The sequence below is a fragment of the Arachis stenosperma genome, chromosome 5, assembly GCF_014773155.1.
Source record: "Arachis stenosperma cultivar V10309 chromosome 5, arast.V10309.gnm1.PFL2, whole genome shotgun sequence".
NCBI classification, from domain to species: Eukaryota; Viridiplantae; Streptophyta; class Magnoliopsida; order Fabales; family Fabaceae; genus Arachis; species Arachis stenosperma.
This window is the reverse complement of record NC_080381.1, coordinates 113207606-113233272: the sequence shown is the minus strand read 5'-3', so window position 1 is coordinate 113233272 and position 25667 is coordinate 113207606. Positions and strand designations below refer to the sequence as shown.

The following is a 25667-nucleotide window of genomic DNA, read 5'->3' as shown; positions in this document are numbered from 1 at the left end:
ATAAAGCTAATAGAAATGAATTTTACCCACTCAAGTGAGGGAGTAGATGACAACCTAGGCAAAGATGCTTTCAACGATCTTGACGAAGCATAACCAACCCTCGTTCTTCTATTTCTAGGGACTTCCACCTCTTCACAAGATCTCTTAATCTCAATCCTTTGTTCAACAATTTCATCAAAACCTTTTCCCTTACTCAAATCATAATAGGGAGGGTGAGAAAAATTTACCTCCTCAACGCTTTCAAATCCAACGGGAGAAGGTTCTTCATGCTCAAAGGATTCTTCACCACTAAGACTTGATGCTTGATCTTCACCACCAAGGGAACTCAATTCTTTCTCTATCCCATCCAAGTCTTCATATGGAATATGCCTTGGAAGGTGTGCACTTTCCTCCCTAGCATCAATTTCAATCACTTTGGAGGGCTTTTCTTCAACTCTATGTTCCCAAGGAGGCTCCACATCTCCTAAGTCTTCTACCATTTCTTCCTTGTCTTCAACAATTAAAGCTTCCTCCAATTGTTCCAATACAAAGCAACTTCCTTCATTTCCCACCGGAGTTTCCAATCTCTCCTTCATGCTATGTTCTTCATTTGATTCTCCACATGTAGCCGTGGGAGTTCCTTGAGTGTTCAAGCATTGGGAGGCTAATTGATTTGTTACCGCATCCAAGGCGACCATGAAATTTTGCACGTCCCTTTTCATCTCTTCTTGCCCTTGAACAAGAACGCCAAGGGTTTCATCCATTAGAGATTGGGGTGGGTGGAAGGATTCATCATTTTGAGGGAAGGGTTCACAGTAGGAAGGTGGTTCTTCTTGGTAGAGTTGTGGTGGTTCAATGTTTTCCATCCTTTCTACTTGTTGCACAACACACTCCATGGTTGCTTGAAATTGCTCCAATGCTTCCTTGAGATGATCCCTTAACTCTTGTTCCTCTTGGATGTCATGAGTAGGATCATGTGGCTCTTGGTTCAATGGACATGAGTATTCTTCCATGGGAGGTTGTGGTGGAAAGTCAAGTGGATGAATCAATTTGATTCCTCAAGTCCTAATCAACTCCTAAAGGAAAGACTAGCTTTAGTGCACTCCAAACCAATTAGCAATCTCTCCAATTACCAATCAACAAAGGGATCAGATAACTCAAGTGTCACTAATTACTCTACCTAGGCCAAGAGGAACAAAATCTATACTATATCTAGAAGAGGCATTTCAACAAACACATAAAAGACACTAAAAGTAAACAACATAAATTGCAAGAATTAAAGAGAGATCTAACTACAAAGGCAAGAGATTAACAATGGAAAAGCAAAGAAGAACAATTATTATGAATTACCTCTTATTGAATTGAAAGGAAATGGAAGGAACAATACTAGATCTACAACAAAATGTAAGAACAATATAAAGGAAATTACAACAAAAGAATAGAAGAAGATGAATCTAACAACAAGGAATTGAAAGGTAGAAGTAGAAGAAAGCAAAGATTAAAACCTAGATCTAAGAACTAATCCTAATCCTAATCCTAATTCTAGAGAGAAGTGAGAGCTTCTCTCTCTAGAAACTAACTTCTAGATCTAAACTAAACTAATTGGTAACTAACATGTGTTTCCCGCTTCACTCCTTGGGTTAAATAGCATCAGAAATGAGTTGGATTGGGCCCACAAGGCTTCTAAAATCGCTGGCCACATGTTGCTTTAAGTGAACTAGGTGGCAGCAACGGCGCGTGCGCGTACTTTGCGCGTGCGCGCCACCATACGTGTAGCAACCATGGCAAATCTTATATCGTTTCGAAGCCCCGGATGTTAGCTTTCCAACCCAACTGGAACCGCATCATTTGGACCTCTGTAGCTCAAGTTATGGTTGTTTAAGTGCGAAGAGGTCGGCTTGACAGCTTTCCGGTTCTTTCATTTCTTCATGAGTTCTCCAACTTTTCATGCTTCTTTCTTCATTCCCTTGATCCAATCTTTGCCTCCTAAACCTGAAATCACTTAGCAAACATATCAAGGTATCTAATGGAATCAAGGAGAATTAAATTTAGCTATTTTAAGACCTAAAAAGCATGTTTTCACTCTTAAGCACAATTAAAGGAGAAGTTATAAAACCATGCTATTTCAATGGATAAATGTGGGTAAAAGGTTATAAAATCCCCAAAAATCAATACAAGATAAACCGTCAAAACGGGGTTTGTCAATGACACAACCACAATAGAAATCTTGTAGAACAGCTTCTTCACCCACTTTGTCTCGCACACGTCCAACTTTTGTAGTATACTGGTTTTTAGATCTAACAGCATATTCAACGACCAGATAAAAACACTTAGTAGTTCTCTATCGATAAACTTTACACCGTGCAATTTACTTTTTTTAATTTTCCAGAGCAATACACTAGAACTAAAAAGCTCTCCTCACTCTCTATTTTAAAAATTTTGAATGAAAATGACACTCTACACATCATTCTCTCTTGCTGTTATAAATAGGCATTTTCCAAGCAGCCACATTGTTAAGGAACTGCTACAGGGTATTATGGTTTCTTCATGCTTGCCATTTCTTCAGAAACCGCTATAGGGTGTAGCAGATTCTATAGTCACATAAATCAACGTAAACCGCTACACCCTGTAGCAGTTTACGTGCAACCCTAAATCGTGGTACCCTGTCGCGATTTATCTATAATTGGAGAAGTTGCATTTGCGTCTGGTAATTTCAAAAGTTGTAATCTGGTGAAAATAATTTTTGGAGAATCAATTTAAATGAGTAAATTATCCTTAATTAAATTTATTAAATATTAAAAGAAAAACAATATGTATAGCTTCTAATGAAAATAAGATATTTAACATGGATGCTTTTTTTTAGGTACAAGATAAAAGATTGACAAAAAAAATTCATTATAATGGGTATTTTTATTTTAATAAATATTCTTCTATTTAATATTGTAAAAAATATATTGGCCATCCTTAATTACTACAGATTTAACTTTCATTGACAGTGATAAGATACCTAAATTGAGACATTTTTATACTATAGCATTCTTCAAATAAACAATCAATAAAATATTCATTCATGCCTTCTCATTTTAAATACATTTATACATAAAAAAATTACACATACAAAAGAAGAAAAGAAGAGTTGAAATAGCAAAAATAATAAAAATGATGATTCTTATAATTTTGTTTGACCATTTATATATAGAAGACAAGAAGACCATGATTATTTAACAAAATTAATTTATATTTATTGCATTCAATTTAAATAGGTAAAAAATTATCTTATTTTAGTTTAGTCCTTAATTCATATTATTTGAATTTGACTCAATATATATGATTTGATTTTATTTAATTATTAGTTGAAAATATCTTAGTTGTCTATTTTATATTTTTATTTATAGATTTATTATTTTAATGACTAATAAATTAATCAAATCAGTTAATTAATATACATAATTAGTATAATTAATTTGATTTAATAAATTAAAAAAATACTAACAAAATAAATTGATATAAATTATAATAAATTATTAATATAATATCTAATCAAATCAATTAGTTGATATAATTAATTCATTATATAAATTAGATTTAATAAATTAAGAGAAAAAATAAATAAAAAATATTCTTAGAAGCATGTCACATAAGCATAGTTGTCAGAATTGAGCCGGTGATCGAACCGGTTAGGTTACTAGGTCACTAGGTTACTGGTTCAACCGGTGGATCACTGGCTGAACCGGTTGACTCGATAATATGTAAATAAAAAATAAAAATAGTAAAAAATTTAAAATAAATATTTTTACTAATATTTTAAGAATATCAAACTATTTTAAAATAATATGGACCAGAAATAATAAGTATTTTGTTATTTTTATTCTAACATAAATATTTTATTTTATTTTTATATTAAAATAACTATTATTTTTAAATTTCAATAATTTATTAATTAGTTTATATCTATTATATTATTATATACTACAAGTATTTATTAAAAAATAATACTAATAGATATTATATAATTATGAAAAAAATGAGTTTATAATTATTGTTAAATAAAAATATAATTAATTTAAGAATAAGTAAATTTATAACTAAATTTAAAATAAATTAGATAGAAGTAAATTATTTGATAAAAAAAATGTGTATATATATTATAATTTGCATGAATTTTAATGAAATGGTGGATGTGAATAGCGTCACTTCTCCATAGGGGAGGGGTTCGAACCCCATATGTAACATTTTGTTAAAATTTAACTCCTAACCTGTTCGATTGAACCAAATTTTGCCGAATTCGACTGGGTTTAACCGGTTTGCAGCGGTTTTATAACTCATGTGGTCCAAACATCAGACCATTTTTTGGTTGAACCAGTTAGTCCGATCTGGTTTTAATAATACTGTACAGAGATGATGATTGGAGAAAACATTCTACAAGGAGAAAATATCCTACAAAAAGTTAAAATTTTAAGTATATTGGGTGTATCAAATAGGATAATGGAGAGAAGTAAATCATAGGATTCAAGCAGGTTGGTCAAAATGGCAGAGTGTGTCTGATTTTATATGTGACAAAAAAAATGCATTTAAAACTTAAAAGTAAATTCTATCGCACTGCTATTATATTGGTTATGTTTTATGATACAGAGCATTTGGCGGCCAAAAAGGAGCACGAACATAAGTTAAGTGTAGCAGAGATGAAGATGTTAAGATGGATGAGTGGTCATCGCTATTAGATAGAATAAAGAACGAATATATAAGTGAGAGAGAGAGAGAGAGAGAGAGAATTGGAGTAAGGGCTTGTTTGGGTGTGCTTCTAAGAAAATATCTTTTTTTTAGTTATCTTTTTTTAAAAGATCTTATAGAAAAGTAAAAGTAATTTTATGTTTGGGTATCTTAGGCAAAAAGATCTTTTTATTTATCAATTATGTTTGGGTATAACAATATAAAAGTACCTTTTTGTTTATTTATTACATGAAAACATCTTTTTTTTAAGGAAAAAAGATCTTTTAAAAAAAGATATAAATTACAACTTCTCATAAAAGATGTTTTTCTGATTTTTTTAGTGTTTTTACTTTTACTACTAGAAATTTGCCAAACAGATTAAAAAATAAAAAAAGATCTTTTTTCATTGAAAAAATATTTTTTTTTTATCAAAATAATGGCACCCAAACAAGCACTAACACCTATTGTGAAAAAGAAAGTAGAATCGCGTCAGGTAGTTTGGACATGTAAAAAAAAAATTGACAGAGTACCTAGTCAAGAGGATGGATGAGATGGAAAATAGATAAGAATTGAATGGTAGAGAAAGACCTAAAAAGACCATCTATAGAATGGTCAAATAAGATGTATATGCAAACAGTCTTTTTTTTTTTAGACATAATATATGATAAAATTTAATAAAATTATTTAATTCATGTAGTTAACTCTATTTAATGAAACAAGATTTTGTTGTTGTTTTTGTTGTTAATATATTAAAATATAAAGTGTTCAGCATATTTGGCAAATATTATGGTTGTGGATAAAATAAGGTGAAGCTAGTTTCCTGTATTCGTTAAACCATAGAAACAGAAGTACACAATAAAAAAATCCACACAAATTCCTTACACAAACATTAACGAGGACTAAGAAATGACATGCAAAGACCAACAATAATAATACAAAGTGCACATCATTTATATATAATATAGAAAAATTTTAAATGTATCTAAAACATCAGTATTTTAATACTTTTAATTATTATAAAAATATAATATATATATCAAAATTAATAATTAAAATTACTGAAATGCCGATATTTTAAACATATGTAAAAATTTTCCTATAAAATATATAAAGCTCATAAAAGATTGAGAAGGACACTAGGGACTTCAAAAAAGAAAATTAAAGATACATCATAGGAAAAAGAGTGGACGTGCTTGACTTTTCTTGCACATATATACAACGATAACTCATTTAGAGATAATTTGATTTACTTATACAATAATATACATTACCAAAGATTAATTTGATCGACTTTGACGGTTTTATTTAGATGTATCAATTTATGTAGCTTATATATATATATATATATATATATATATATATATATATATATTATATATATATATATATATATATATATATATTATATACTGAGGTAGCTTGAGTTGATTTTTAGGGTTTTTATCATTTTTTTTTGTTTTCTCACACAATTTCGTAAAAATAATTTTCAAATGAATAATATAAAAAGTCATACTTAATTTTAACAATATATTTTAAAATAACAAAAAAGGTGAAACTAGTGTCTTATTTGTTCAATATCGGAAAAATCACAAAAAGGCAACTACACACTAAAAAAAATTCCACAGTTTAGTATACATATATAAAACAAGGACTAATAATGACACCCACAAAATAATTAAATCTACAAAGTGGACTTCATTTTATATAGATAAAACAAATACACAGTAAAAGAATTCCACAATTTAGTATAAAAATTACAAAGTCTCCATCATTTTTTATGTATAAAACAAAATACGCACTAAAAAATTCCACAATTTAGCATACAAACATTATTAACAAGGACTGAGAAATGTCACAGAAAACTCACAAAATTAAAAAGTGCACATCAGTTATATCGATAAAATAAATACACACTAAAAAGATTTCACGATTTAGTAGTCTACAAATAACTACAAAAATGGCCATCATTTTTTATAGATAAAACAAATACACATTAAAAAATTCCACAATGTAGTATACAGACATTAATAAGGACTAAAAATATTCCTCAATTTTGTATACAAACATTTATAAGGATTAAGAAATGAGACACCTTAAAATTAAAAAAAAAAAAAACTACAAAGTGCACATAAATCATAATCTTCTATAGATAAAACAAATACAAAGTAAAAAATTCCACAATTTTTTACTATATACAAAGATTAACAAGGGTTAAAAAAATGACCCTAATTATATTAGTTATATATTAAGATCAATTATTAAAATTATTCATTAGAATATAATACACATACATTAAAAATAAATTAAATTATATATATATTTATATATAAATAGATGATAATTAATTTTAGTGACTAATTTTAATATACAAATAGTATTTTTGAAATGACTCACAAAAAAAAAATAAAAAATAAAAAACTACGAAATGCCTTTAAATGGATAAAAGTCATAAATCGAGAAGGACAATTAGGTTGCATTTGTTTTTTGAAATTGAGATTAACACTTAGGATTGAAATTGAGTATTATATTTGGTATTTAGAAATTAAAACTAAAATTTGAATTTCGAGACACAAAATTTCAATCTCTTTAAGTTTAATTTCAGTATTTTTAGATATTTTAATAATATTTTTTAAAACAATACTCTCATAATATTTATATTTATTTTAAATTAAATATAATATTAAAATATAATTCATTTCAATATATTTTATACCAAATAAAATACAAATTTTATTTTAATTTAATATTTATTTCTCAATAATTTTCGTATCTTAGTCTCAATTTCTCTCTCAAATGCAGTATATAATCCTATAGCAACCTCAAATAAGAAAATTGAAGATACGTTGTAGGGATCGAAAAAAATTTGTTCCAGTATTTTTTAAAAATTGAAGGATAAATTATCTTAGCTTGGGTTTGTCATTTATTATTGCATAATAAATCTAATAACGATTCACATATCTAACACGAGAAATTAATCTATTTATATATTTTATTTGAATATAATATATGAAATATCGTGTTTAAATTAAATTTTAAATAGTTAATTTATCTATATCATTTCTATTCAAAATAGACAACTATTTTGAATGGAATGAGGGGGGAAAATGTGAAAATTAGTACAAATTAAAGCTCCTAACTAAAAAAGCCAACCCTACTTTGTCTTCTAGTTCTACTTGATTTGAACTAGTGAGTTATTCTAAGATTTAATTACTCTATTAATTTTTATAATTTTATTAAATTTATAATTAAATTTTTATAGGTTTTATAATTAAATTTTTATATTATTTTTAATTTAATAATTAAGTTTTTTAATAAAAAATATTAAAATTAATAAAATATTTATCTATAAATTAAAGATAATCATAATTAAAAATTTAATTATATTAGAATTTTGATCACATATTTTTTAAAAAAATATTGATTAATTTTAATATTTTTGATATAAAAAAAATTTAATTACAAAATTAAAAACATTTAAAATATTAAGAATTAAAATTTACTCGAGAATTAAGTTTTTTTCTTTGTTTTAGAACAATTAAAAATAAATTATTTAAATTTTTTTAAAAATTTTAATTTTAATTTTAATTTTTTTTTCATTTATAAATCAGACTGAAATGACTCTAATTTCCAAATCAATTCTCATATAGTCACACCTCTCAAATTTAATATGTGAAATGTCAAAAATAATATCTTTATTATATTTATAATTATTAGTAAAATAACTTTGTTAAAGATAAAATTGTAAAAGAAGAAGTTTTAATTCATATAAAAATTATTCCAAACTAAATCATAGAATTAAATTTTAAATAAAAAAAGCCAAAAGGAAACCAATTTTCTTCCACGCAATCTCAACAACTTCCAGTAATGTAGACGAAAAAGGAAGCTTGGTTAGGTGGTTAAATCCAAGTATAAATGTTGATTTTCTTTTCACCGTCTTTTACTCTCTTTATGACTCTGTGTAAAGTACTAAAGTAACGTCTCGTCAAAAGAAATCAGAAAACAATACACACAATGGCAGCTGAAGGCAACTCCGAAACCCCAAAACTGTCACTTGCATGGCACATGCGATTTTCCATCTCTTTGTTCGCTGCTCTAAACGACGTCGCATGCCGCTCTGACGGTACCATCAACCGCCGTCTCCTCAAATTCCTCGACCACAAGACCAAACCCAGTCCCCTCCCAAGTAACGGCGTTACTTCCGAAGACGTCACAGTCGACGCCGCAAAAGACGTCTGGTTCCGACTCTTCACTCCCTCAACCCCCGTCGCCGGCGCTACACTCCCCGTCCTCATCTTCTTCCACGGAGGCGGATTCGCGTTTCTTTCCCCGGCCTCCTACGGCTACAACGCAGTCTGCCGGAGATTGTGCCGGAGACTCAACGCCATCGTTGTCTCCGTGAACTACCGCCCAACGCCGGAGCACCGCTACCCCTGCCAGTACGATGACGGATTCGCCGCCGTGAAATTCCTCGAAGAGAATCCCTCTGTCCTGCCGGAAAATGCTGATTTGGCAAAATGCTTCCTCGCCGGCGACAGCGCCGGCGCCAATCTCGCACACCACGTGGCAATTCGGATCGCACAGTCGGAGCTTCAGAAAGTCCGGGTCCTCGGGTTGGTATCGATCCAACCGTTCTTCGGCGGCGAGGAGCGGACCGAGGCAGAGATCCGGCTCGGGGACAACGCCCCGCTTGTTTCAGTGGCGAGGACCGATTGGTTGTGGAAGGTGTTCTTACCCAACGGGTCGGATCGGAACCACGGGTCTGTGAACGTGTCGGGTCCAAATGCATTGGACATTTCGGGTCTGAATTACCCAAATACCCTTGTGTTTGTGAGCGGGTTTGACCCGTTACAGGATTGGCAAAGAAGATACCATGAGTGGTTAAGGAAATCAGGTAAAGTGGCTCAGCTAATTGAGTATCCAACTATGTTCCATGCCTTTTATTTGTTCCCTAATGTGCCTGAATCTTCCCAATTGATCTCACAAGTCAAGGATTTCATCACCAAGGAAATCTCCAATTCTGAATAATGATCATTGTTATAATACATATATGAGTTTAGTTTTTAAGGTTAATGGGCAAAATAATCACTTCAAGATCACACGTGTCAATTTAGTTATTTAAAGATATAATATTGATTTAAATTGGTCCATTTCTGTGCGTTAGATTATAATGTGATACAAAATGATTTATATATCAATCTAACTCCCGGATATTTCTTTCATGACCAATTTGAGGCGTATGATCATTTTAGTGACTATTTTGACAACTAACCCTTAGCTTTTATCTTTGTTGATACATCATGAAATCTTATTAGTTACTATTCTGTAGATTAGTATGGTATTTTCTAGCTGTAGTAAATGTCAATGTTATTTGATCTTATTTGTGAGAAACTCAGTTGATAGAAATTAGTAAATTCTATGTTGTTTTATGGAGCAATGCAGTAGTTACTTTTTTATGCCTTCTGTGAAGTGTGGCTCGATGTTTTTCTTTGTTATCAAATTGAGATTCTGCATTTGCAAAAGCCGTTGATAACTAAGTTGTGTTGTGTGCCAAGCATTATTAATCTGTAGAGCCGAAAGTTTTGGTGGGTTAATGTCAATTGTCTTGATCAATAAGTTGGCGACAATAATTGAGTTGGAACTGTTTGATGAAGGACAGCTGCGATTGTCTAGCATTATCAAGGGCCTAGTGATACATATTTATAGTAGCATGTGCTCATTTTATGACCAGATATTGCTTGATAAGGAAATAGAGTAATTTGTCATATTTAAGATATTAGAATATCTTTGACTCTGCTATTTTTGCTTTGCGGTTCTAGCTACATTTGCAGTTAGTTTCTTGGAAACATGCTATAGTGAGATATGGTTTTACATTTGCCACAGTCAATAAGTAAATAACTAAATATTTAGAGAAGTTTTCAATAAGTGGGTAATGATACAAGATACAACATTACAATGAGTTGAGTAAATTCCCAATGAGTTTGGCAGTATATAAGAAAATAATATTAAATTTTCCCTGTAGAGTTAAAAATTTTACTTTTGAATGCAAGTCTTAAAATCTCTTCACTATTATCGTTGGGAATTAGATTGATAAACTTCTTTAAGATGTGACTGAATGAAAGGGGAAGCAAAGTTTGTAGTATATGGAGAACCATGGTCCATCTTTCTAGGGCCTATTATGCCTATTTACTACTATGTTGTTGATGGTTAATGTCCATTTTAGGCACGTCTTATTCCTGCATTTGAAACACAGTATAGCGGCCAATGACATGTGTGTCAAGTTGACAAATTTTATCTATTAATGACAACTATACATTCTTATAGTTATTATATGTATCTTCCAGTGCATGTGAATTTTCAGTGGTGTTAAAACTAATTGCATTATGAAAAATGTTTTCAAGAAACAACAATCTTGAAAAGTACAATATTTTCGCCTTCTTTGGTAAAATAAGTAAATAACAGTAAAAAATCCAAAACATTACTCATCAAGAGAAATCAAATTTGACAGTAACCAGTTTTGCTTTGTCTACAAGGAATTCTTTGGTTACATGAAGGCATGAAGCTATGAGAATTACCCTAAAAACATTTACAATTTCTTGAAGACTAGTCCAATCCAAGAATATGAAAAGATGAATGCCTAAATAGAGCTCTTACTTTCCACGGCTTCTTTAAGCTTTCTGCCTAATGCAAATGCCAAAGGAGGAGGAACAGCATTACCAATCTGTCTGTGCTTGTGTATGATGTTACCAGAAAATTGATAGCAATCAGGAAAACCCTGCATTCATAGATAAAGAGAAAATTAAGCAGATGATATTTTCACTAATAAATCAACAAAATAATTAATTTCCATTCTCTTAGGATTCCATTACTTCTCATATCATCGGTTATCGTGATAGTTAACCTAACTAAATTTGAAGACTTACTTGTGATCGAGCACATTCGCGAACAGTAAGAATCCTATCCTGGTCTGGATGGAAGCACATTCCAACCTTCCCCATTGGTTGAGGGTCTGTGATAGAAGTTGGGAAGTTTCCTTCCCAATCCAACCTACCAAACAGTCCCTTCCATTGATTATGGCGCTTAGCTGTGTTTGGCAAACACCATGGTATCAAATCAACAACTTGTCCAGTAGACAATTTTACCTGCATTTCATCGTAGATCACAAATTAGATAAACAGAATAAATTATTAAGTTGTTTTAGGACATTCAATAATTAAACTTCAACCTTTTCATCTGGAAGGTCACGCCAATCAGCACCTGGTCTCTTAGGAATTTTCCGACATCTAATCAAGTTCAACTCATTCATCTCCTTTGATATATGATCAGTCAAGACAGCCATATCCCCGCGAATCTTCTTTTGAAACCATGAGACAGGCTCTTGTTTATACTGTCCAACACAAATACAGGCAACTCATACGTATAGGAAAACTTTAAGAGGATATCTAGCAGGCAATGCTACAGTTTTACATACCTCCATGTTTGCTTTAGAGGCTCCATTCGCCACAGCCGGGAGTTCACCAATAGTATCCCGAACAGTTATTGCACGCAATGGTGCACCATTTGCGGTACTGCGGACAGCAGCATACTGAACACCTTCTGATAATGTGATTTTCAACTCGGGTGCAGCAAAGACATGCATTGGCTCTGGCCACTCAGGAAGCACATCATCTGGGGAGGCTGCCCATATAAATGCACGTTTTCTTGACTGTGAAACTCCAAAAGCTCCAGCTTCAAGGATACCAAACCTCACCTTTTGGAAAAGCAAAGCAGCATTAGTAAGTTCTTTCAGACTCTAAAGTGCAATCAATTGGATAAATAAATATGCACCCATGTAAATTTACCTGATAACCCATCTCAAGAAGTGAAGCCAAGGTTAAACGGAATGTCTGCCCCTTATTGAAGGACACAAAATTCCTCACATTCTCTAACAAGAAATACCTTGGCCGGAAATAATCGGCAAAGGATAAGAATGCTAATATCATCTCGCACTGGACTTTGCTCCAAGTACTTTGGTTGAATCTGTTCATACCCGAGAAACCCTGCAAAAATATACAATTCAATTACTACAAGAGTATTATTATCAGTATAAGTGAATTACTGAAACTAAGTTAGCAGCTTTACAGACCTGGCATGGAGGACCCCCATTAATGAAATCAACTTGGCCAGGCATTGGTAAGCTACTTAGTTCTTTGTCATCAAGTTTTGCAGCTAACTCTGTAGCCTCAGTTGTTGAGATACAATCATCTGTGTCCCCACACTTCTCCATAATAGCCCTATATTGCAACACAATTGTAAGTTACTTTAAAATGGTTTCCACTCTGTTGAACCTTGGGGACTGGAATATTTATTGTAAATCAGATGATAATTACCTAAGAACAACATTGCAATTGTTAACAAACACCAATGCTTTAGGATGATTGGCTCTAAATGCATCCCCAGCAGGTTCTTCATACTCGATGGCCCATTTAGTTAATGTAATCCCTGAAACAATCAAGTGGTAACACACAAGTGCAAGTCATATGTATTTGATAGTAAACATGGTTATATTTCTTGTTATAATAATGTAGTAAGAATTACCTGACTGTTGTAACCCCTGCGATAAACCACCACAGCCAGCAAATATGTCCAATGTTGATAAACGTTTTTCATCCAATGTTCCTTCTTTTGCAGGCTCTGAAATGACTTCTCCCTCCTTACACTTTCCTTTTCTCTTCCTAGCTCCAGGATCACCAGAGCTTCCACTTGAATATTTTATTTTGATATGAGCTGGCAACTGCAAAGCATATAAAAAAGACGGTCAATTATTGGAAATCATTCAATTCAACCAATTGATGGTTTACAAGAACATAATATACATCCATGAGAATGCCAACAGTAAAATACCTGCTTAAGCGATCCAGTTGCAGGATCATACAAGTGCTCACAGAAAAATACATTTTGTAAAACTCCAATGGCACTGCTTTCAGTGATATCATTCTTCCTTCTGAGTTCACATTTTCCCTCTATGGATTCTACTGATATTGTGCAGGTTTCATCACTGTAATATACCTAATTTTATAAATCACAAAATCTAAGTCAACAGAAGAAATTACACACAGAAAGGACATAAATGGAGCTAATACCCAAAAGAATATAACTATATCATTTTAAAAGGTTATGTTCACCATTCACCAAACAATGTTTTTCTAATATTGTGAAGAATATTGCAATATGTTTGTGTTTGTAGTGCCTTTTTAGCTTCAAAGTAGCCTTTACCTCTTGAAGATCTGAGCAGTATGCCTTCGCACTTGATATATCTTCTGGTCGGTAAAACCTTCTGACTTTAACCTCTGTGGATTTAATTTCAGCTTGTTTCACGTCCTTTTTAGTAATGATCTCTAGCAGTTGGCACACAGCATAAGGTTTAAGCCCTACATTCCTCCCACTTTTGTGAGTTGCCTGCTCTGTCCTTTCATCTAAGTCAAAAGGACTTGCATAAACATAATCACTAACAGAATACTGAGTCCCTCCGAGTACAAAACCAGATTTAGATGAAGCTACTTTGAAAGTATCTCTCTCCTTTTCATCTTCATTTAATTTGCAAGAGTGACAAATGCCAGACCCCAGGCCTAAAGAATCAAATGGAATGCTGAAGAAGGCACCTCTTTCAGGCCAATACAAACTTTTGCAATAATATTCAATAGGCAACCCTTTTTTCTTCCTGTCTTCTGCTCTAGCCCTATCATTTTTATCCGCAATAATGTTTTGTTTTCGATGCTGATATCCCCAAGGCCTTTTCCGAATATCTACAGTAGCAGGCTGCATTATATCCGCCAGTTTTAAGTCCCTACACTCATTAGTGAGAAACACCTCTCTCTCATTAGCAGTGTTGCCAAGAACAGTTTCACAACCACGCTGCATTAGCCTTCCATGAAACATTTTTCCTCCATTTCTTGTTTCAAACATATATTCAACAAAATAAATATCCGGAAGTACATCTGATTCATCAACTTCCACTAACACAGATCCTCCTACAGCAATCACTTCCCCATGAATAATAGCCTGTTTATAAAGAAGATATCCAGAACTCATCTTACCCTGAGGATCACCATCCCATCGTATTTCTCTTTCTGAAGAAAATGTTTTGGGCTGTTTTGAAACTGAATGTGACTTTGGGCTTTCCTCCAAACATGTCTCCTGCTCAGGATCTTCATCTTCATTTTCATCCTGCTCCTCAACTTCATCCTCATCCTTTGGCTCAGTTGCTGCTCCCTCTTTTGAATCCTCTGGCAAGTGGTTTGAGTAATATTCTCCCCATATTCTATTGATCATCTTTGTTGTAGTAGCTTGCATAGCTTTTCTCTTGGACACAATAGAAGCTACTGCAGCTCTAGGATTTAGATTTGGTTCACTTTTAGGTACAATTTTATTCTTCTTTACTAACCATTTAGTATGGTGTCGTGCTTCCATTTTGCTCATTAGTCCAGTCACAAAAGGAGACTTTCTGATCTTATCATCAGGAAATTCTGCAAACAGTTGCAGAATGATCTGTCCATGGACAACAACATATCTCTCAACAGCAGCTGGATCAGAAGAAATATAGGAGCGATGGTCATGAGCAAACTCGGCGGCTTTCTTTATAACATCTCCAAAGGAAAGTCGGGACACTCGGCTCTGCTCTTTCAGCATAGTGATAATATTGATAGCAAGCCTTGCAGTTTTCAATACTGTGTTATACCAAGGAGCATACTGTTTTGATGGCTTGCCAAGTCTATACCTGAAAGGAATTAGGATCAATTCATTGAGCCTATAAATATTGACAGATACAAAATTAAAATATTTCAATAGGAACTATGACAGATATAATAACAAAATAATTCTATTAAATATGTGCATAAAATATATGAATGCTTCACTACATGACCAATAGATTTGTGGCAGATAATGTGATTTATTTTCATTAGTTATGCTTGCAAATAATTCAGACTTCAATACACAAGTCAAAAATGGATTTTCTAATCTTATATCACAAACTAATCTCTCAAGTATAAAACAACAATCAGTATTCGAAGTATGCATCAAGATACAAAAACAAATGGCACCTTATTGAGAAATGCAGAATAAAAAATAATAAAATCAAAATTTTGAAAAGTAATAAAAGTATTTAGTTTAGACAAAGGCAAGTACCAGGCAAGATCAGTCCGGATTAATATGAAAATCATGGATGAGCCAAATTCAATCATCCATTCCTTTATGGCACTCAGATAAATTGGCATTCCATCAACCTGTGCTCCTGAAGTAGTTGAAGATTGGCCATCATCAGTATCCAAATGGAACCCACTACCATCATCTTCAGTCATCAAACCTGATCCGAAGATAGTAACATCAATATCTGAACAAGGTTTCATTGGAAGAAGTTCCAATGAAATCAATCTTGCCTCAGAGTTGTATAAAGACCAATTGTGCAGCATGCTTCGTGGAAGGTCTTCAGGGTCATACACATCATAGTCATTATCGAAAACTAAAAACTCGTCAGTTTCTTGAAGAGAGGTCTTATAATATGCTGGAAGCGGATAGTCATTGGCAATCTCATCTTCATTAATTTTGATGTAGTACTTGTTAGAGGAAGAAGCAAATCTGGAGTTTTTCTTAGCTTTCATGGATTTCCAATCTATTTCTTCCTGCAATAGCCTTGCCAACTTTGCATCTTCATCTTCTTCAGCTTCACAAGTCATTGAATCCGTGTGTTTCTTGTTCTCTGCATCTCCAATTCTTAAACTCCCATTTGAAGGTATTACTTGTCCATGTGCATAGTTTGCTTGTTTCTTACTCTCATCTCTAAGAGCAACAAGAGCAGGAATATCTGCAAACAACCTGTCATTCGCCTTGGATGTAATGTCCAAGCCCACGAGCTGCTTATAAATAAATTCACCCTGACTGATAATAAAGTCCTTTATAGATGCAGTTCCAGAAAAGCACTTGCTACCACTCATCAACCGAGCCATGCCAGCAAGTAACTCATCAAGACTTATATCAGGGTCCCCACCAGAAGACTTTGCAAGTCTTTTGTACACTTCAATGCATGCGCGAGCCTTCTCATAAAAATGATCATAAGTTGTTTTGTAACTAGCAGCTGGCTTCAAGCAGTCATAATCAGCAATTTCAGTAGACAGCCATATCACTGGAGAGCCATCTTCATAACCAGAGATGTCCCATGTTTCAATTCTACCAAAGCCTTCACATCGGACTCCTTTCTCCTTTTTCTTGTCAGTACTTTCTTCAAGGGGCAATATAAGGCCTGAGATATACAAATCATTAACCTCGAGCATCTCCAGAGGCTGTGCATTACCATTTTCATCATGGAGAATAAAGTCAGTAATTCTTCTGTTTGGACGACCATCATCTTGTCCAGCTGTCAAGCCAACAGCCACAATTTCTTCATCTACAGTCTGATCTTTCTTCATTTCAATGAGAGAAGATTTCTCGGATATGGAAAAGGATTTCTCCTTCAAACTTTTACATGCTGCAGCTCGCTTGGGCATTTTGCGGGTACCAGAAGGCTGTTCACTTCTTGCCGATGCTGTCCGCTTCTTCTGTTTATTTGCACCCATAACTTCCTCTTTGGTTTTGGAAGCTACAGATTTCTTCTTACTCTTACCTTTTTTAACACCTACAAAACAAATGGATCAAAGAGTAGCGTTATCATTTTTATTTTAAAAGACTACAAGGTGAGTAATGCAAAGCTCACAGAAAAAGACAGGCATAACATATTTAGAGGCATTATAATCATCCATTGCACCTGTAAGGCTGTAATATAGAATAATAAAACAGGTAAGAAACCGGGACTCACACAAGAACAAGCAACCAATAAAGATTACAAAGCACATAGAAGGAAGCAACTACAGGAAAAAAGTAAAAATAAAAAATAAAATGCAATAACAGGCATAGTCTTAAATGAGCAAAAAATCTAATTGAGAATCATGCAGCCAATATCGGTTACTTAGATTGCACCATAACAATAGAGCTCCAAAATAATTTACAAAGATCTAAGGGTATTTACCATGATGGATTTAGGGAAATAAATTCATCAAGGGAAAGAAACATAAACACTGAAATCATGTAATTAAGCCTAGTAGTATTGTATGTATGAGCACTGATTAGTCATTACATCTATTATCTATCATTGCTGGAAAACTTGATTCTGAAAAATTAAAGTCATGAAAGCAGAATAATTAACAAGTTATTCAACCAATGAGTTTGGTGCCCAATGCCTACAAGTTCTACCAGTAAAAGTGTGTATGCATGTTGGAATCTTGGACGAGAAGAAAGGAAGGGGAACAACTTGATGAGCAAAGTAAAGTCCATTTTGCTCTTCACATACTTCCATTCTCTCATTTTCATTCACAGACATACCACAAAAAAGCACAACAATCAAATCATGCAACACAGGTACAACAATCATAAAACCATGAGACCGAAAGTATTGCACACAAGTATATATAACACCATTCCACTATAGCATCATGCATAAGATTGCTAATGACCATTATATCAAAGGATCATACCAAAGTTATAGATTCCGTTGAGGTTAAACTAAAATCAAAATATTGTGGAGAAAGCTTTTGAAAGAATATAATAAAAGACAGTTTAATTTCACAATTAATCCAAAAGAAACATATTAGAAGAAATCAAATGCCGGAAAGCTATCCAATATAACACTAAGCCAGAACCCCAGTAATAACAGATCAATTCAATCAGGAAAAAAAATCCTCAAGAACAGATCTTTAACACGAGAAAACACAAAATGCTATTTCAAAATAAAACACAAATAAATCATTCATCCAACACCACACTGATAAAAAAAGATAAAAAAAAAACAGAACCATGGAATAAAAAAAGCATATCATTCTTGTATCGCTCATGCAAAACCACACTAAAATATCATACTATAAGTAACCTAAAATTGCATGCGAATAGAAACCGGAGAAATGAACGGGTTTGTGCTTATATACCTGAATCTGAGGTCTGAGAAGGTTCAGATTCACTTGGAACAGATGAATCTAGGAGCGCAGCGGAACCCATTTCTTTCAAATCCCTTCTTTTTCTGCAGAGAAAAGAAAAATGAATGTGGATTTCTGTTTGCAAGTGTAGTTGGTGTGCCTCTTGATGATATCAAAGGGACAAAGATTTTTTTTTTTTTTTCAGCGTTGGCGGGTACACGAAATTTTGGGAGGGAGGGTTTATTTGGCGCCCATTGGAAGAAGCAGCTTTTTATTTGTCTTTTCAGTTTTCAGTATGTCTTACATGGCAACATTTTGGGTTTCATTTTCCCACCTTTGAGCAATTTGAATATGAAGCCATACATTACAATATAATAATATATATATATTATTATATAGATATTTTTGCTATATAGATATTTAATTCATTAATTTTGTGTTATAAAATTATTAATTTTATTTGAAGTCTATGATAGTTACTTTAAAAAATATAACATGTTATTATTAATGGACTTATTTTGTGCTTCCAATATTTAAAAAAATAAAAAACATTTTTGAGTAGCTTATTAAAGTTTTATGTTATTATTCTTCAGACAATGCAATTAGTTGTTGAAAAATAACGTTTTCTACTTAATATAGAACAATTTTTTCTTTCAATTTTCATTTTTCTTTTAATGTGTATGCATTGGTCATATTTAGTATTAGATGTATAACTTGTATTATACGAAAAGATAAATGTTAATTGTTTTTAATAAATGTTTTCCATGTCAAAATTTGACAAAGTGAGTTTAACCAAAGCGTCAATTGTTGGTTGTCTGTATAATTAACAATTTGATTAACTATATATGGGAAAAATGCTTAGTTGCATTGTGAAAGGAATAAATCACATTTTTATGGTAATTTTTCCAAAAGGAAACATTGGATTCTTTTCATTGAAAGGTTTTCAATACCAGCTTTTAAACTTTTTCATTTTTCATATAGTGTTGTTGTCTTGATTTAGGAACAAATCATCTGAAAATTCTCTCTATTAGTGTTATTAAATGTAATCTCAAATATTGTTAAGTGAAATAGAGAATGTATATAAAAAATGCTACTTATCAAATATTGTTAAGTGAAATAGATATTGTATGGTAAGAGACACTTGAAATAGAAAAGTTTTTGGTTCTAGTCTTTGTTACCACACCATTGACCCTCTGTCATGTGTTTTCCCCCTCTTTCTGTTTCATGTGTTTTCCTCCTCCTCCTTCATGAATCAACACAACACAAAGAACCAGGAAAAGAAAAATCTTATCATATCACAATTTTGTCCCTTGCTTCCCAAGATACAATTTGATAGTCAATGGATGCCTTGCCTGCTCATCGCCAATAGGTAGGCCGTAGGCATTGCCATGCATTGACCCAATCGGACCAAAGGGCAGTGCCGGATCCCTACAAAGCTAGTTGTCGACACCAGCAACCGCTGCTGTGTTTTCCATTGCATCCCTTCAGAATTTGACCCTACTAAGTAGATACTATGAGCTATTTAACCTTAATTAACATGTTTCTTGGCTATTACACTTGGTGATTAAGGCCTAATGACCCTTTAGTTATCTTCTTAAGTATTCAATTCTGATGTATAATTAACAATACATCAGGAAGACTGATCATTGGTACATATTTTATCAAAATATCTACAAGCAGCATGAACAAGAGAAATTTATTTAATATTAACATATTTGCTAAAATTGATCCAAATTTACCAACTTAAGTTAATGATCTAATAATGTCTACAGCAGCTTAATGTAAAAGCGAGAACCTCATTTCACTGGGGTCATTCCGTCCCTTAATGAGGATTCATGTTAGAATGAAGTCCCAAAACATGCTCCGGCATAAAATCATGGCGAGTTAGAATCCCAACAACTGGTGGTCTCTGCAATATTTATAGAGATTGTTAACATATTTTACACTTGCAGCATGGGTAAGCTATATAAGTTGTATAAAACTGCATTACAGATGTAAATTGCAACCTTTTACATGCCTGAAGAATGCAAGAGGAAACTTTTGATTATAAATAGTTTTGAGACCTAAATAAGTTAATTATAGTGCAAGGTAAAGGTATCATACCAGTTGGCTCTTCGGAACAAGACACATGTGCCTGAGTCCGAGTGTGCGGAAAAGAACAGCAGCTTTGGCAAGTGACATTGTCTCAAGCACTGTGTATGGTGATGCATTACTGATAGGATGCAAGTCCACATACATATCCTGCTCTTCCTCCTTGATATCTAGATCCTCTAGTTTTACACCCTTCCCTAGTCCTGGCTTTCCGAAATCCAATGCAGAAATTCTTTGGAAGGTGTCATGGCTCACAAGCACCCTTTCCTTCGAAAAAATCTTTGCCTTCAGCAACACTAGCAAATGGGACCTCAGCACAAGTCCACAGAGCTCTGGTATATCCGTGAAAGGTGGTTCATTGATGACAGGAAAACCATTGTGCCCTGTATTTTCCAGAGCATGCAGTATATTTCCCACCTTTTCTATACCTGAAAAGGTGATTAGTAGGCCAGAGACGACGTCACGTGCAACCAAATTCTGCATGTAAGGTTCTGCATGAGCCTCCAAATAAGGAATCCCTTTGATCTTCAGTATTTGGTCATAGACACCCTTGTTGAAGGAATCACCCACAGTTTTTGAGATTAGTAATACTACCATCACAAGTGGGAGTAACAAGAGATCATTTGTGAGTTCAAGCAATATGACACAAATTGAGACTGTCATTCTCATGGTGCCACCAAGGAGGGATGCAGATCCAAGGAGAGCAAAGAGTCCTGTGTCAAGAGTGGCGATCGGTTTGAATAGTGTCCCTATAAACCGGCCATACGCAGCGCCGGCAAGGATAACTGGAATGAAAAGCCCGGATGGAATAGCAATGCCATAAGTGATTATCCCAAGAGAGTAGATAGTGGCAAAGTAGATGCCCAAGCTGGAAATATGAAACTCCTTGGTTAACCTCGAGCTGTAGAGATTACGAATAGCATCATCATTGGTGTTTAGAAAGAGTGAAGCAAGATCATTGTAGTAGCCTGGTTTGCACTGAAACCTTTTGTATTCTCCAGACTCATTGACCGAGGGACAGATTTCTGTTTTATCAGTTGGGCAGGGTGCACAGGTTGAAATCCATGGTAGGAAATAATAACAACATGATGTCAAAAGAGAAATTGCAACAACAAGCATGATTTTGAACGCTGCACCTTTTCTGCCAAACCAAGATTAAACTAAGGGATTATTGGCCGTGCATGTTAATACATTAGGACTACAACAAATAATGGTGAATAGAAAAGTCATACAAGTAAATGCCTAAATTTATTTAACTTGAATGTGAGAACATACTCATTGATGATGCTATATGTACGAACAACCTTATCAACAAGGTAGTTATACAAACTTCCAAGAAGGCCTCCAATGATTCCCAATAGTATGGTTGCTACTAAGTCACTGGCGCTATATGTTCCCGTGAATGAATTGACATCATAAAGTATCAGACCACCTTCCCCAAATAACCCGCATTTCCCTGTGGAGCAAAACTGAATTGCAACTCTGAAAAAAATAGCAACCACTGCTGTTGTGAAAAATGTTCTCCAGAGAAGAGCACTCCGCCACCTAAAGGAATACACCATTCACGAAGTTATGGCCACAATTTATAAATACACATCCAACAATAAAGTAAGCTTGTTAGTATTTTTAGCACTTGGTGAAATTACATTTTCAAATTTACAAATTTACAATTACATGAAATTCAGAGAGAAAAAGTGACTAGTCTAAGTAGATAAAGATACCATGAAGCTGCCTCTTCAAGGGCAAAGAGGACACCACCTACTGGAGCACGAAAGGCAGCAGCAACACCAGCAGCCGCACCACAAGTTATCAGGTCTCGCCGATCACGGTCATTTTTGAAATATCTAAGCCAAGACCAAGTCAAGCCATACTTGCGAGATCCACCCTGCCCCAACAAAGAAGCTAAGCATGCACCTGTATGTACCATAGGTCCTTCTTTGCCTACCACAAATCCAGAAGAAACTCCCAGGATAGAACCAATAATCTGTATATGTAGAACAAAAGGTTTCATAAGAAGCTTACTATTTCCCAAGATTCAAAAGTAAAATATCTAAAAGATTGCTTATTGTTTTTATCATTCTGCATGCAGTAAGTCCTAAAAAATCCAAGAGAATAGGCAGAAATGTATTTACAACTTTAGTGTTATTCACCTTTACAAAAAGAGTGCTCGGAGCCAGTATAGAGTGTGAATCCACACCATTCAGATATGCTTTTACCTCTGGGATACCAGAGCCTGCTGCTGCTGGGGAAATAAAAGCACAAAGTGCACCGGCGGCTGCTGCTAAAACCACATTGATACCGGCATATACAACAAAAGCTTCAAGATATCTGCACCGACACTACCACTCTGTGAGAATGAATGAACAATAGACTAGACATATATAGTGCAGCTCCCTCTTAAATGTACCAACTCCATCTTCCCATATAAAGAAAGACTACATCAAAGGAAAATTCAGTGGAAAAAGAATAAATGCAATGTATTTATAATTTATTTTCAAAGGCCTCTTATATAATAGATCCATTTAAGTTTAAATTAATGGTAATTGGCTTCTAAACCAATAATATAGCATATTTCTCCAGTTAGGATGTAGACAGTTGATTAATAGAAGCGCAATCAAATGATGAAATAAGCAAATCAAACACATTAATATCGTTAGAATATCCATGCTGTTGGAACTAGGAACAGGCTCACCTGTGTTCAGATATGAGACTGGTAGTCCTAAGCAGCTTGAAACCTGCTATATTCTCAACTGAAATACTATTGAAGAGGCCAATAATTCCAGTACCTAATCCAATAAGAAGAGCAAATCCCCACTTAAGTATCAGATACTGGAATATCTGTACCTTCTTTCTAGACCTCCAGTCTTGCTTAAAAACCTCATTCTCAAAAATCCTGAAATTACAGAAAATAAGTAATCTCACGTCATCCCTCTTCCATCAGTAATGGATATGTCAAAACATTAAGACAATGCTCGAGTTGTTGCTTCTTGTAATTTCAGCTAAGTCATAAATAATTACATGGCTATATATGCTGGGAAACTTGTGATAAAATTAACAAAACAAAAGGGATGACAAGTCGGAAAATGTGAAAGGTAAAACTTCAGTTTATCCTCCCCAAAGGGTCACAAATGATGCAGCATACTACAGCCAACAAGGCTCTCGTTACTTCCTTTCCTTACCTTTATTCTCCTTTTCCTTTCAAGTTTCAAGTTTTAAGTACAAGGAAAATTAAAACCGTGTCCTCATATTACAAACCGAAAGATATTTACAATAATAATAATAATAATAATAATAATAATAATAATAATAATAATAATAATAATAATAATAGTAATAATAATAATAATAATTAATAGAACGGTTGTCAACGTTGTTGCCATGTCTCAAGTTGCATAACGGTCACGCTTGTTGGTGATGAACCATTGCATCATTTGGAAAATAAAGAAATGTCTTTTGATGAAAAGTCATAAACATTGAAGGGACATGTTTATGTACGTGGAACTGGGACTGAAGTGTAATTGTTTCATGCAAAACATGTAGATATAATCCCTTGTCTACTATTTCAAGTGCAACATTAACTAAGTGTGTATTTTAAGTTTTTAACTATTATAAGTTCTGAAATTTTTTTGTTCTAAAGAGTAGAGAATTTCTTAATATGGCTAAATAAGAAATTCATAGATTTTATTGTATCCTAGAAGAGTATTATCATCAACTCTACAGCAACTAAGTATGGAGACAAATATCTCTCAAAAGAAAACGATCTAACTATGCCTTGAAACGACAACAAATATAAGTTTTTGTCATCTTCTACTCATAATTTAACAAAAAAGTCTCATACAACTTGGTAAAATGATGGAAGCACATCATGTAAAGACAACAATACACAAAAATGGTTTACTAAAATAGAATGATATAAAAGAACCATGTTTGAATTGAATACTGGAAATTTTGATATGAAACACAAACTTTGTCTTTGAAAATATGAGAACCATTCAATCAAAACCAAATTTTGTCTTTTCCCTCCTTGAAATGTACCTAGAAGAAAGATAAAATTATCCCGAAAGAGGCGTAAGCTGCTTACTCGTAATCAAGGCTTTCAACAGGGCAGAGGTTGGCACCAATGATAGCAGCCTGGGAAGTGGTGTTCCTCCTCTTCAGTAGAAGTGGTTCTGAGTATGTCACATTCCTTTCGGAAAACACTGATTCATGCCTTTCCACTACCTCCTTTGAATATAGAAAACCTTCACTCTCTATGTCATGCATATCATCATCATCATGAACTACACCATTTTCTTTATACATCTTCTAAGCGACTCCACCTGTTGGTGCCACCTGCATCAGTTGGTGTCCAAAACCTGTTGGTAGATCCAATCTATACCTTACTTGCTAGCTAGTATAACATTGAAGAAAGAAAAACTAATAAAATGCTCACAAAAAAGGAACCGTAGCAAAAAAGGTATCACATCAAGAATATGTTACACCAATCAATCCAAAGGTCATAGTTAATTTTCAGCTTAAAAAAAAACCAATAAATAAATAAATGCTGGCAATAAAAAACGCATGCTAAAAGCCGTGTAAGGTCTTTGTTGCTATGGCTTCTACATAACGCTAACCTAGACCACTAGAATTCCAATCAATAATAAATTGACCTAAACAACTTCCCCAAAATAAAAATTTTAATCCGAAAAATTAATAAATATATAAAAATCATATATCCAAAGGATCATGCTACAAAAAAAAAGAAGTTAATTTTAAATTTACAAGGCACGTACGAATTTGATATACCTGTCCCAAAAGAAGAGAAGCAAGCGAAAAAGAGAGGTATCCAGAATTGGGTAGGGAAAACAAAAGAGAAGAAACGGCGGTTGCAGAAATATATATGGATTGAGAAATTGGAAGAAGGTGTGAAGG

At 33.5% G+C, this 25667-nt stretch overlaps 3 protein-coding genes across 4 annotated transcripts; 1 reads left to right on the top strand and 2 right to left on the bottom strand.

Annotated features, from left to right (window-relative positions):
- Nucleotides 1-8644: 8644 nt before the first annotated feature.
- On the top strand, nt 8645-10303 carry LOC130979900 (probable carboxylesterase 18). The gene has a single exon (XM_057903445.1). The coding sequence runs from the start codon at nt 8701-8703 to the stop codon at nt 9712-9714; it is 1014 nt and encodes a 337-aa protein (XP_057759428.1). The 5' UTR covers nt 8645-8700; the 3' UTR covers nt 9715-10303.
- An 839-nt stretch (nt 10304-11142) lies between these two features.
- On the bottom strand, nt 11143-18888 carry LOC130982463 (DNA (cytosine-5)-methyltransferase 1-like). Its single transcript, XM_057906477.1, has 12 exons — nt 18678-18888; nt 15853-17335; nt 13942-15442; nt 13570-13734; nt 13264-13459; nt 13056-13167; nt 12812-12959; nt 12528-12725; nt 12158-12436; nt 11912-12073; nt 11610-11828; nt 11143-11461 (listed from the first exon to the last, which is right to left on the bottom strand). Exons 1-12 carry the CDS (start codon nt 18745-18747, stop codon nt 11324-11326), a joined length of 4671 nt encoding a protein of 1556 aa, XP_057762460.1. The 5' UTR covers nt 18748-18888; the 3' UTR covers nt 11143-11323.
- Nucleotides 18889-20354: 1466 nt separating this feature from the next.
- LOC130982526 (chloride channel protein CLC-c-like) lies at nt 20355-25667 on the bottom strand. 2 transcript variants are annotated; one of them, XM_057906564.1, is made up of 8 exons: nt 25542-25667; nt 24838-25111; nt 23449-23649; nt 22907-23084; nt 22478-22740; nt 22032-22301; nt 20769-21897; nt 20355-20574 (listed from the first exon to the last, which is right to left on the bottom strand). In XM_057906564.1, exons 2-8 carry the CDS (start codon nt 25056-25058, stop codon nt 20488-20490), a joined length of 2349 nt encoding a protein of 782 aa, XP_057762547.1. In that variant the 5' UTR covers nt 25059-25111; nt 25542-25667; the 3' UTR covers nt 20355-20487. The 2 variants fall into 2 exon arrangements, with proteins under 2 accessions (XP_057762547.1, XP_057762546.1); XM_057906563.1 differs by lacking the exon at nt 25542-25667 and having other exon boundaries at nt 24838-25152.